We start from the raw sequence: 13,938 nt of genomic DNA, 5'->3' as shown, positions 1-13,938 counted from the left end.
GGGGAGCTTCAAAGACAGTGGACTGAAGCTGGAGTCCAGGTATCAAAAGTCACTGTTCACAGACGTGTCCGGGAAATGGGCTACAATAGCCGTATTCCCATGGTCAAGCCACTTCTGAACTCAAGACAACGGAAGAGGCGTCTGACTTGGGCTAAGGAAAAGAAGCACTGGACAGTTGCACAGTGGTCCAAAGTCCTCTTTTCAGACGAAAGCAAGTTTTGTATTTCATTTGGAAGTCAAGGCGCCAGAGTCTGGAGAAAGGCTGGAGAGGAGCAAAATCCAAGTTGCTTGAAATCCAGTGTGAAGTTCCCACAGTCAGCGATGGTTTGGGGAGCCATGTCAGCTGCTGGTGTTGGTCCACTGTGTTTCATCAAGCCCAGAGTAAATGCAGCTGTGTACCAAGAGATTTTAGAGCACTACATGCTTCCGTCTGCTGAAAAGCTCTATGGAGATGAGGAATTCATTTTCCAGCATGATCTGGCACCTGCCCACAGTGCCAAAACCACCAGTAACTGGTGTACTGACCATGGCATTACTGTCCTCGATTGGCCTGCAAATTCCCCTGACCTGAACCCCATAGAGAATATGTGGGGTATTGTGAAGAAGAAGCTGAAAGACACCAGACCCAACAATGCTAATGAGCTAAAGGCCGCTATTGAAGCATCCTGGGCATCCATAACACCTCAGCAATGCCACAGGCTGATTGCCTCCATGCCACGCCGCATTGATGCAGTAATCCGTGCAAAAGGATTCCCAACCAAGTACTGAGTGCATTAATGGACATTTTCAAATGTTTGATTGTGTTTTGCTGTTATAAATCTTTTTTTTTTACTTGGTCTGAGGAACTATTCTAATTTTTTGAGATAGGATTTTTGAGTTTTCTTAAGCTGTATGCCATAATCAGCAATATTAAAATAATAAAAGGCTTGCAATATTTCAGTTGATTTGTAATGAATCCAGAATGTATGACATTTTTGTTTTTTTAATTGCATTACAGAAAATAAAGAACTTTATCACAATATTCTAATTTTCTGAGACAGTCCTGTATGGTAACGCGGTTTAGGGGGAGCCGTGAAGTCATCTTCAATGAGCTCCCCAGAAAAACAACACAGCTGTTAGCTCTTAGCACTCAGAGCTCACAGCTCTTCATATCTGTTCAGAAACTAGACAAAAGTTAAACAAGTACAAACCACATACTGTCTGTGTCATGGCGAATACAGTCACTGGTTTAATTATGTCTATATAGGCTGTTGTTGTGAGTGTGGACGGTCGGAGCATTTACAACGTTAGCTTAGCCAGATCTCCATTAGAAAATACGTATTTTAAAAGGTTTTTCGCCTGCCGTCTGTCTGCAGACTTTTCAAAGCCTTAATTCATGGGTTTTACTATCCGGTATCAGTATGTTGTTACTTCGGCATCATTTTGAAACGTGTATTACAATTAAATCACGGTCAAATATGTTCATCTTGTTGTAGTTGTAGCCCCCTTGACAGCGATTCTCTTTCTAGTTTAGACTGCGGTCAAGCCAGCCTCCACTCGGAAAAACCTAGTCAAGCCAGCCCTCACGTGATATTGCGGTGCGCGAATATCCTATGCATTACGGTAGAGTAAAAAAAAAAAAATCCTCCCTCTGTGTTTAGATGGGAATAAAACAAAAACTGTCCCGTATCAAAGACTCATTTCACTTCAGGGTGATAGCAGGACATCCCATCTAGTCACTCAGAAAAAATCAGGACATTCTGATGTAGAGTTTCAAAATAAGAGACCTTTGAAATCTTTATTGTATGAGTTATCATCCATGTTTTTAGATGAGAATAAAACAAAAACTGTCCAGTATCATAGATCCATCTCACTCCAGGGTGATAGCAGGACACCCCATCTAGTCACTCAGAAAAAATCAGGACATTCTGATGTACAGTTTCAAAATAAAAGACCTTTGAAGTCTCATATATGAGCTATCATCCCTGTTTTTAGATGAGAATAAAACAAAAACTGTCCGTATCATAGATCCATCTCACTCCAGGGTGATAGCAGGACACCCCATGTAGTCACTCAGAAAAAATCAGGACATTCTGATGTACAGTTTCAAAAATAAAAGACCTTTGGGGACAGGGATGATAGCTCATATATGAGACTTCATCTTTTATTTTGAAACTCTACATCAGAATGTCCTGACTTTTTCTGAGTGACGACATGGGGTATCCTGCTATCACCCTGGAGTGAGATGGATCTATGATACTGGATAGTTTTGGTTTTATTCTCATCTAAAAACAGGGATGATAGCTCATACAATAGAGATTTCAAAGGTCTTTTATTTTGAAACTCTACATCAGAATGTCCTGATTTTTTCTGAGTGACTAGATGGGATGTCCTGCTATCACCCTGAAGTGAAATGAGTCTCTGATACTGGACAGTTTTAGTTTTATTCTCATCTAAACACAGAGGGATGATTTTTTTTTTACTCTACCGTAATGCATAGGATATTTGCGCACCGCAATATCACGTGAGGGCTGGCTTGACTAGGTTTTCCCGAGTGGAGGCTGGCTTGACCGCAGTTAGTTTAGCATACTCAGCCCGACTCAGCCTGGTTGTTCCTGGCCCTAGAACCACGATTTTATGGGGCCATTACATCACAGGAAGTCCCAATTTAAGGGGTAATTTCTCCTAAAAAAAGTTTTTACTCACTATATCAACAGCCCCACCAAAAATATTTTCCACCAGCCGCCACTGGTTGTTGATATAGAGTTTAAATGTGATATGTACTGTAAATGCATACCTCTGAAAAGTATGGGAGCTCTATTGCACCAATGTAAATCTAACATCTAAAGTGACTCAAAAAGATGAGCCCTTTAACGATAATAACACACATCTTACATCAAAAGTACTTATATTGTTTTAAAGAGACAGCGGATCAGTAGGTGGTTTTCCAATCAATGCATCAATCATGAAAAAAATAACTCTATGTGACTCAGCGTTTCACTGGTCTTGGTTTTTCAAACTTTGTCAAACTGCTCATTTTCCCTCCCACAGGTTTGACTGAAGCCATTTTTCAGGACAATGCTCTTCAGTATGTTGCCAACAGCTCCCTGCTGAGCCCAGTGACCGACATCACTATGGACATACGGACACGTGACGAAAACGGGATCCTGTTGCGGGCCGCCAGCAGAGCGGAGGTCTTCTGCCTGGGGCTGCTCAACTCCTCCCTGCTGGTCAAACTGGACAGTGGGGCGAGCGCTGAGCTGCTGGCCTTCACAAGTGACAGAGTGATTGCAGACGGAGCATGGCATCACATCCAGCTCACCATGGTGGAGCCCACACACTCAGTATCCCGCTGGCGCCTCACCGTCGACGGGCAGAGATTCGGGGGTAGCTTCGGCGTTGGTGGCAACCTCAACTTCCTCAATGACACCAATCTGTGGCTGGCTGAAAAATACACTGGATGCTTAGGGGAAGTGAGGGTGGGGGGAGTCTACCTGCCACTCATTAACGTACCAGACGCCCCGCAGATGAGCCGGTTCTCCAGACTGGGTGGGCACGAGCCAATCATAGGATGCCAGGGTTCACCGATTTGTGATTCCCAGCCCTGTCTCAACCAGGGTGTGTGTCAGGATGAGTTTAATGAGTTTAACTGCAGCTGCAGTGCAGGATGGGAGGGGGAGCTGTGTGAGTTGGAGGTAAATGAGTGTTCTTCAAGTCCCTGTGGCTACGGTACATGTAAGGACCTTCTGGCAGACTACCAGTGTGACTGCCACAGCGGATACACAGGGAGAGACTGTAAGGAAGAGCTGGATAACTGTCTGGAGTTCAGTTGTGTGAACGGAGGAACCTGCATGGATAAGGGGGTGGCTCACACATGTTCATGTCCTCGGGGCTACGTCGGAAAACGCTGCCAGTGAGTACACTTTCTCAACAGTACATTGACATCCTTGTAAACTTACCACACATGCTGTTTTATTGTTAAAACATGCGAGTGTTAGGCTGCTTATCAGAGATGTGTGTAAGATGCATGGACGGTCAGGAACCTTGGCATGCACTGGTTACCAGTGCGGACAGAATTTAGTCCAGGAGGGCACTGGCTCTGTGGATGATCGAGTGTTTTATCTCTTTGAGTAACGGTGTGTAACGGTAACCGTCTGAGTAAGTGCTGAGCATATGTGTCTATAGCTTTTATTGATTTTACAGAAGCATACATTCATGAATGATAATCAGTTCATGTGTGTGTGTCCAACAGGTGGCGTTTCCCTCCAGTGGCGTGTGATGCATACACTAAGTGTCTTAATGGGGGGGTTTGTATAGGAGGGGACTCAGGAGGCGACTGCACCTGCAAGCCAGGATACACTGGAGCCAGGTGAGAGAGTGAGCAACACACACTCACACACACACACACACACACACACACACACACACACACACACACACACACACACACACACACACCAGCCGCTCAGTAGAAACCAAATCCGAGTTTAAAAGTCGGTGTGTGTGTGTGTGTGTGTGTGTGTGTGTGTGTGTGTGTGTGTGTGTGTGTGTGTGTGTGTGTGTGTGTGTGTGTGTGTGTGTGTGTGTGTGTGTGTGTGTGTGTGTGTGTGTGTGTGTGTGTGTGTGTGTGTGTGTGTGTGTGTGTGTGTGTGTGTGTGTGTGTGTGTGTGTGAGAGCTGCTGCCCTTCAGTCTGCATTGTATTAATCCCTTGTGATGTGTTTCAGGTGTGAGACAGAAATAGACGAGTGTGAGTTCAGGCCTTGTCTCAATGGGGCCACCTGCCTGGACAGACTCAACCACTTCCAGTGTGTGTGTGTGCTGGGCTTCAGTGGCAGAGTGTGTGAGAACAAAGTAAGTTAATAAGATCATATAAAATGTAAATCTGAGTAATGGGTTTAATATTCAAGTACCCTTAAAGCCTAGAAAAGGAAAACATGATATACATAATTTGCATAAACAGCAATATAGCATCTCCATCCCATAATGTCCCCTTCCAGTGTAAAAATATTTCACGAGTTCTAGATACAATTTTGAAATTACAATTGAGAGCTCAAAATCCCTTAATTGAAATAATAGCATTGTATAAATGAAGTTGAATAGGTTAGAAAACATTATAGTTTATGTCAATAAAGTGTTGTTATAATGGCTTCTACTAATTAAACACAATAATCAAAATAATATTACAACTTGAGCGTGTTCACTTACTTTATAAGTCTAAAGAATACTATAAAGTGAAACGTATTTAAATGATACAACGTTGGTTGGGTTTCTGACCTCGCTTTTGTGGCCGATTGATAATACAAATGTCCCATATTCTCATGTCCGGTTTATTGTCTTCAGTTTAGTTCATCAGAAGGACCATTACAATGGACTGCTTGACCTTTGCCTTTGTGTGTCAGTGCGTCTGGACTTAAATGAATTCATTAACAAAACAGTATTCTGTAGAACTTCAAACATAATGGCTAGCTATAAAATGAGTTGTAAATAAATGTACTCTGTCCAGCTCCACCACAGAAAAAGCAACACTTGCTGGAGCAGAATAAACCAGGGAAATCAAATGGTTGCTTTTAACATATATTTGTCACATGAACTAATCCTTCATTAACCATTAATAAACCCATAGTTACACATAATAGACAATTGATGATGGGTACAATATATGTTGTAAACATGGTGCGCTTATCCTCCTGCAGAGAGAGGAGCACACGGAGCGCGTCCCCTGGCTGGTGGTCACCATCCCCCTCACCACGCTGTGTGTGCTGGTGGCCATCCTGGTGGTGTTCTGCATGGTCATGACAGCGCGGAAGAAGCGTCAGTCAGAGGGCACGTACAGCCCCAGCTCCCAGGAGGTGGCTGGGGCCAGGCTGGAGATGGGCAGTGTACTCAAAGTGCCCCCCGAGGAGAGGCTGATCTGAGGCCAGAGGATGTGTACAGGGCTCCTGCCCTACGAGGAAGACATGGAGGATAAATCAATGACTGATCCTCCACCTGGGAACACAGCTTATGTCGAGGTCTCACAGATGGACAGGTGAAGACCAGAGAGAGGCTCCCCTGTCGGGGAGAGGTGGGGGGTGCTCTGACTCTAGACCTTGAAGAGTTGTGTCTTGAGGAATACTAAAATCAGGTCAGGACCATGTGAACAAAAGTCATTTTGGATTTTAAGAAATGTTGCACTGGCTGGACAACACTGAAACTGAACTCCACATGATGAAGGGGCAAGTATTCAGGAAAACCAATCAGGGCTTTCTTTAAGGGCTTTCCTTTCCTTACCATCACAATCCTTATTAAACACACATTTGCAAGACATATGTGTTTTTATTGTGAAACAGACGCTCATTTACATCCTGTTGTTGTCCTGCTAGAGGTCACTTGCTAATGTTAATCTCACATGACTTCAACTCTTTCATCAAAATGGGTTTGGCCCCTGATATCCTCCTTCAGCTTTACATCTGTGTTTTTGGTCTGCCTCAAAAATGTGAAGAAGCAAAAGAAGGAATGTATTTGTGAATCAAACCTGATGTTCTGTTTTGCTGAAACAGAAATGTGGAATTTTTACAAGATGTTCATGTACTCAGTTACTGAGTCATTTCTCCCTATTTAAGCTTCTGCAGACTGTGAATGAAGACATGCAAACAGTTCATACGATGGAGCCTGACTCCGAACCCCCAACAGAACATGTGAATGAATGACTCAGAAACGGTATATTTGCTGTAATATATTGTCAATGTGCACTGTACAGGCTGCCTATCATTGGTCACTGTGTAAAAATGCTGTCAGTTTGTGTTGTGTATCATTTGATGCAAAAGTTAAAGTCACTGTATTTTTTGTAATCATTTCTCTGGCAACAGAACAGGATTTTTTTGTATGCTGTATGTAAGTTGTCAGTGTTTTTGGATATAAATAACTTTTTTCAGATGTCTAGAAAAAAGGAGAATTCAGCAAAGTCTAGTTAAATTGTATCTAATTTAAAGAAATGTCCTTAAAGTCAGATGGCACTACCCTCACATTTGAAGTCCAGGAAGTCTCCCTGCTCACTCCCCTTTCACTCTATCCTCTCCGGGGCTCCTAACTGAACAACCAACACTGCAGGTAACTGAAGGTTCTGATGTGACCCATGTATTGCATTTCATGAAATAGAACCGGTTGTGAAAGGAAAGTATAATGCAAGTCAGAGCTAAATATGAATTAGAGAAACTCTTGTCATTACTATTCAGAGTTGTATTGAATGCCATTTCAAAAGAGTGATATGTATGAATTTCATCATGATCTGTAAAGTTTTAGGTATGGGTTGGCATAATGTCAATCATTTTCTAGATATTACAGTTATCTCTGATTTATATAATTCCAATCTAGTACAACTAACCCAATATTGCTTACATGTGGTTAATCAGATACACTATATGGCTTAGTATTGAGACATCCCTGTCCAATGTAAAACCCATTCCTGTTCAAACATGACAATGCCCTCAGTCATCCCAGTTATGTACCTGACTGAGGTATTGCAGCACATCATTACCATGGTTTGAATAAAATACGACAAGCTCTCCAGCATCAGACCAGATCGACTAAGAGTCTTACTGTAATGGGCCTGTGGGAAGATGACAAGCCTGACATGCAAACGTTTATTTTGGAAGAAAAGAGAAATGAACGGGGACTGTGTTCCCTCAAATTCATTCAGATCTACTTGTAGTATTCAACATAATGACCCTGACCTGTGGTCGGAAAATGTGAACCTCACAATTATCATTTATAATTTTGACCCAGCCCAAATGTGTACCTGGGTCGGGTCTAAGTTCCTCAAAGCTGAGTGGACCCCATTCATGATATCTATTGTCTGTTTAATATCTTGTTGTTTTGTTGTAAATCCAGGAATTAGATATGGTTCACAAGTGGAAATACTAAATATTTATTTACGGTACATTTAAACAGATCCATACTGCTGCTTCTCTCTCTGAGGTTGTTACAACTGGCTACATGCATGCTTTAATACAAGTCAGAAATCACTAAATGTCCTCTCATGTGCATCATGGAACAACATGCATTCCTGCATCCATCAAACACAGATAACGCCTTTGTGAGGACTGTATTTCAAAGAGAGGTTACAGTTTTTCTCAATCGCTAAACCCACTATTTAGAATCAAAATTCCTTTCATCAAACCAACAGCACAGCCATCGAAACAGAAAACCATTTCTCTACAACAGTATACCATTTCTCATTGATATCACACAAAATGCAGATGCTAAGCAGTGTTTTGCAAAACAGATCACACAATTCTCTAACTGAAGTTACAATTCTCTACACAAAGATCAAAAATCTGTTGTGTAACTCATGTCTACAAAACAACAAATAATCTTCTCACAGTGGATAACACTTCCTCATAAACTTAGACCATAGCTACACTAATTGACACTTGATGTGCAAAATATTAACACTTGTTATCAGTCAATCACCCCATTGAAAAAGGTAACTCCATGGAATGTACTGTATACCTTACAGTAATGATGTTACATTGAAAACATTTACATGATAGAATTTGCATGACTGTACTTAAAATATTTTTTTAAATGGTGCCGGTAAAGCTATAATAGTGTTGATATGACTTGCATAGCTCTTTGAGATGTTCATATGGGGAGGATTAGCTATAGCTGATACAACATTTTTACAGTCAGTAATTGTGGTCTTTTCCTTTTTGCACATTGAGAAATGTTTTTTTTTGTATTGGGGTGAATTGAGTACTTCACTTCCATGTAAATGAATTGCTCACAGCTGACATCAATGAATTTCCTATAGTAATTGTAATTAGTGAGAATCCTATAAAAGACCTCCCTCACTTCAGTAAGATGTTTGTGTAAACAAAATGGCTGATCGAGTAGGTAGAGGAGCTCTGAGAGGAAGAAGGAACCCTGTTGTTCAGCGAGGAAGAGGGAGGGCTGATGTTCAGAGAGGAAGAGGGAGAGCTGATGTTCAGAGAGGAAGAGGGAGAGCTGATGTTCAGAGAGGAAGAGGGAACCCTCATGTTCAGAGAGGAAGAGGGAGGGCTGTACGTATGCGTGGTGGAAGAGTTGAAAGGGGACCAATGCGAACAGTAGTTTCGGACAACACCCGTGCAACTATTGTGGACCACGTCATAAACCATGGCATGTCCCTCAGTGAGGCTGGCCAAAGGGTTCAGCCCAATATACCGAGATCAACAGTGGCATCCATTATTAGGATCTTCAGGCACGAAAATAGGTAAGCTACTGTAACCCTTTTTTACAGCACTTCATGCATTTCTATTTTGATGTAGGTTTCGATCACTGTTTTTATATTACAGTACATAACATTCTCAAATATTTATTGATAGAACTGAAAGAGCACCCCGCTCTGGTGGCAGACGAAAGGCCTTTACTCCAGAACAAGAGTCTGCCATTGTTGATATGGTTGTGGCCAACAATGAAATCCGCTTAAGGGAGATTCAGGCCAGAATAATTGCAGACCAGGATGTCTTCAGTAACATTCAGTCTATAAGTGTTGCAACCATTGACCGGGTGTTAAAGAGGCAACACCTCAGAATGAAACAGATCTATAAGGTTCCTTTTGAACGCAACTCTGACCGTGTGAAGGAGTTAAGGCACCGGTATGTACAGGTAAGGACCTCAATCACACTGATGGCTTGCCTATATTTTTAGTATGTCTGACTGCTTACAGTAATGTAAAACGGTCCTCTGTTTGTTTCATTTTCTTTAGCGAATGATGGAGCTGGAAGGCAATGCATTACCACATGTTTTTGTATATGTGGATGAAGCAGGCTTCAACCTCTCCAAAGTGAGGAGACGTGGGAGGAACCTTATTGGGCAAAGAGCGACAGTCTTTGTTCCAGGCCAAAGGGGAGGAAACATAACATTGTGTGCGGCTATCTCGACACAAGGCGTCCTTGCTCACATCCCTTTAATGGGAGCATATAACACGCAACGTGTCCTTGCCTTCCTGGATGTCCTGTATGACGGACTTGTGCCACCAGAAGAGAGGGATCAAGTGAGGTCGGTTCACGTGGTCATATGGGACAATGTGGCATTCCACCACTCTCGTGACGTGAGGGCATGGTTTGAGGCTCATCCACACATGGCCATGGAGTTCCTCCCTCCATACTCCCCATTTCTAAACCCCATTGAGGAGTTCTTCTCTGCCTGGAGATGGAAGGTTTATGACCATCATCCTCATGACAGAATGCCCCTTTTGGACGCAATGAATGCTGGCTGTCGGGACATCTCTGCGGAATCCTGTCAAGGGTGGTGTCGACACGCAAGGAGATATTTCCCACGCTGCCTTGCAAGGGAAGACATACGCTGTGACGTAGATGAGGCTATGTGGCCAGACAGACGCCAAAGAGCAGATCAGTAAAGTTATATAGATCTCATTCTCTGCTTTACTGCTGATTTACATCATTTACCCATGTTATTTTTTTCCAGTGTATTGCTATTCGTCTTTTGTTTCTGTTACGGTGCTCTTCTGAAAATGAGACAATAAAAACAATGGCATAGTTACAGTAAGACTCTGTTTTTCCTATATGTAAGTTTGTTTCTCCCAACTTGTCAGTTTTCCGTTCAGTTTCCAATATCGATAGCTTGAGGTTTGTGTATTGATGATTGTAGTCAGTATTTAGTGTGCCACTTAGTAATGACTGTTCAAATAGTCTTCTCATGAGCTGACAAATGTTTGTTTTTGGAGAAGGTATCTGGTTTTGGAAGGGGTATTTTTAGTTTTGAGTGCCTTAGAGCACTTTGCAAGAAATGTATATTGTTATGGTAGAATGGGTTATTATGGTGACCGGAGTTTCAGTTATGAAAACACATTTGTCTCATTAGAGGACAATTTGTTCTGTTTCGATCGACTTATTCTTTTTTGTGACCAGTATTTTCAGTTTTGGTCATGTAAGTGCATTTTGCAAAAGATATTCAGAGTTATGGCAAGTGTGTTTCTGTTTAGATGGCTATGCTCTTGTTTTGAAGAAATGAATTTAGATTCTAAAAAGTGGGTTTAGCGATTGAGAAAAACTGTAATGAAAGGAAGAACCTCAGGACACATATTCAAACTGTGTTTAATTCGTTATGGTATTGTACAGACCTACTGTGATATGGTGTTGTTACTTAACAGCAGGACATCCACAGGACAGCTTTGCACAGAATGGTAGTGATTTTACACTGGAGTTGTTTTAAGTAAAGCCGTACTACATCTACATTCCATGTTTTTTTTCTTCCAAAACAGGATATATTTACTTTAGGGAATAACCACAATTTAGATTATGAGTGATAGTCCAACCCAAGCCTTTTATTTTTCTTCACTGAAAACACAGATTTAACAACATAACTGTATTAGGTTAGTTCCAAGCAATTATATTAAGTTGAACCTCATTTTTTGAAACGTATTATTATTGCTTTCAACTAACCTAATACAGTATTGGAAAATCTGTTGTCATAACACATTTAGTTAAAGTCAACGTTTCAGTTATTCAGTGCACTTCATAGAAACCTCTGTTTTTTAAGTGAATATCTCCTTTTGAAGTAAATCTCTTTATTAGTACTAAGTGTGCATATGAGGAAGATTTTGTGTTTAATGGTCATTTTGTGCATTTAGTTTGAAATGGCGCTTCAACTGAATGAATGTCTGCGGGCATGAAATGTGTTCAAAGAAAAATAAAAACAAAAGAAAATGAATTATCTTGATGGATGTGTTTTGGTTGATCCCATTCCCAACAGTAAAATAAAAAATACTCTTACAAGGTACAATATTTCAATGAAAATCGAGTGATGGGGGTAATGACAGACACCTTACAATATACACAGCTTTTTGACTTAATTCCCTTCTAAGAGGTGGTACATTGAACGTAATGTGTAATTTGTAATAACACCGTCTTTTAAAAAAATAAGTAAATGTATCACTTATATAAAAATCATCAAGGCAACAATGTCTTCAAAATAAGAAAACGTCAATCCATCAATGATGAATTAATGACTTTACAACTCTTTTTAGGGTTTTAATGGACATAATTTTTTGCAATATAATATTTCGCTTCACCAGTAGGAATGTTTTTCTGGATTACCGCTTATAACTGAAGAAAAAAACCACAGAAACACTGATAGAAAAAAATTAAGTAGTTGAACTGTTGAACCCTTCAACTTTCCCCAACCCTCCTTTAAAATAAATGTCCTTAAAAAATAAATCCCCCCCTCACTCTCACTCTCTCTCTCTTTGAAGCCCTGATGGTGCATTCCTCCGTCTCTCTGAGCGACTCCCACCCAGCTGGCTGCTGGCTCGGTCACTGCTCCTCCCTAATGAAGGCAAGTAAATCAGGACAAGCCTCCCCTCCCTGATCGCACAGTGAGGGGGCAGGGGGGCCGCAGATGCTATGGAATTGTTTTTAAAAACACACAGAGACATCCTGTCAGTCAGACTCAATGGAAAAGTTCTTAATTCACATTCAAAGATATCTTGATGAGCAGCATTCAAAATGCAATTAGATGCGATAATACTTTATTAGTCAGATCAAGTCTGAAGTTTTTCTTGCATCACAGTAGCTCCATTTGCTACATCAGAATCAGAATGGGTTTTATTACCAAGTAGGTTTATAAATACGAAAAATGTGCTTTGGCATAAGTCAGGGGTCGGCAGCCCGCGGCCCTCGAGCCGCATGCGGCCCTTTAAGCCCTCTGATCTGGCTCCCTTGAGCTTAGACAAAAATAAGAAGAAAATAAAAGTATTTGTAGGACTATTTAAATTTTGTTGCATGGTTGAAAATGTTTCGTATCTTGTATTTTGAGGTGATACTGTGACACATAAATAAAAAACAAAACGGTTTTAATTAGGTCAACTAAAATATGCGTCACATCCTGCTACGGTCCCGCGCCAGCGCCTTTTCCTGCGGGTGAATAACCTGACCCCCGGCTCGATGAGCGAACTATAGATGAGAGTAACACCTACGTCACTTCCGGGCCAAAATTACGGCCCCGCCCACTTTTGGGGGAAAACAACGCTGTCATTTAAATGGCGGTCAATACAAATTCTGAAGTTTTTGCCCATCCAATCAATTTTTTTTGAAAACTGTGGATTTTTGGATCTTCAAATAGCTCGATTACGATGGCCAGTCAGGCAAACAATTACATTCGATCATTGGTAATCGACAATCGGTCTTGATATATGGTTAAATTAAAATCAGTAGGCGAGGCTGTAATTTCTCCAGCTGTTACTCTCATGAGTGAGGCAGAACATAATAGTTTTATCATGCCAAAAAGCTGCTGTGTCATTTATTGCACCTCAAACATTAAAACAAATTCAGAGTTACGTGTTTCTGTACTTCCTCTAAGAAGAAAGGACAGTAACAGAAGATCTCTGTGGCTTCAGGCTCGATCGCCATTCAAATGACAGCCGTTGTTTCCCCCAAAAGTGGGCGGGGCCGTAAAGTGACGTAGATGTTACTCTCATCTATGAAAATAAATAGCCTACTGCTATATCTAACCATATATCGAGCCCGATCGTCGATTTCTAATGACTTCATACAATTGTTTGCCTGTCTGGCCATTGGAATCGGGCTCTTTGAAGATCCAAAAATCCCCAGTTTTCTTACATTTATGATCGGATTGGCAAAAACTTCAGAATTTGTATTGACCGCCGTTCAACTGACAACATTGTTTTCCCCCAAAAGTGGGCGGAAGTGACGGATTTGTTACTCTCATCTATGGATAAATCAAAGAAAATAAAAGTACCGGAGGAACACAGGATTTAATTCTGCGTGGACAGAGTTATATGCTTTCACAGCAAACGATGCTGGTTTACCGGTATGTTTGATATGTAGAGAGAAGTTGTCAAAGGTGCTGTAGCCTTTACGTATCGAGGAACAACACGGGAGAGGAAGACAGCTGACGATTTTCAGTCATAATTCAATGGGGTATGTAATTTATTTCAGAAAACACTTTTTGTTATA

The 13,938-nt window shown here is 41.3% G+C and overlaps 2 protein-coding genes across 2 annotated transcripts in view; both read left to right on the top strand.

Moving 5' to 3' along the window:
- Positions 1–7,536, top strand: part of LOC307043286 (protein crumbs homolog 2-like) — a 37,254-nt gene extending 29,718 nt beyond the window's left edge. Inside the window, exons 8-11 of the mRNA XM_079687646.1 lie at positions 3,031–3,892; positions 4,232–4,348; positions 4,705–4,831; positions 5,674–7,536. Coding sequence (XP_079543772.1) covers positions 3,031–3,892; positions 4,232–4,348; positions 4,705–4,831; positions 5,674–5,895 — 1,328 coding nt within the window. The 3' untranslated portion in view covers positions 5,896–7,536. The remainder of the gene's footprint in view (positions 1–3,030; positions 3,893–4,231; positions 4,349–4,704; positions 4,832–5,673) is intronic.
- Positions 7,537–7,686: 150 nt separating this feature from the next.
- Positions 7,687–11,601, top strand: LOC307043287 (uncharacterized protein). Its single transcript, XM_079687647.1, has 3 exons — positions 7,687–9,212; positions 9,325–9,607; positions 9,708–11,601. The coding sequence occupies exons 1-3, from the start codon at positions 8,839–8,841 to the stop codon at positions 10,359–10,361; spliced, it is 1,311 nt and encodes a 436-aa protein (XP_079543773.1). The 5' UTR covers positions 7,687–8,838; the 3' UTR covers positions 10,362–11,601.
- The last annotated feature ends 2,337 nt before the right edge of the window (positions 11,602–13,938 follow it).

This window comes from Notothenia rossii (assembly GCF_949606895.1).
Source record: "Notothenia rossii genome assembly, chromosome: 6".
Taxonomy (NCBI): domain Eukaryota; kingdom Metazoa; phylum Chordata; class Actinopteri; order Perciformes; family Nototheniidae; genus Notothenia; species Notothenia rossii.
Note: the sequence above shows the minus strand (reverse complement) of the source record. Positions and strands in the feature narration are given on the sequence as shown.

Coding starts and splice junctions, on each gene's coding strand:
- LOC307043287 (XM_079687647.1), top strand. CDS start 8,839: ATGGCTGATCGAGTAGGTAGAGGAGCTCTGAGAGGAAGAAGGAACCCT. Junction 9,213..9,324: donor ATCTTCAGGCACGAAAATAG/GTAAGCTACTGT, acceptor ATTTATTGATAG/AACTGAAAGAGCACCCCGCT. Junction 9,608..9,707: donor TAAGGCACCGGTATGTACAG/GTAAGGACCTCA, acceptor CATTTTCTTTAG/CGAATGATGGAGCTGGAAGG.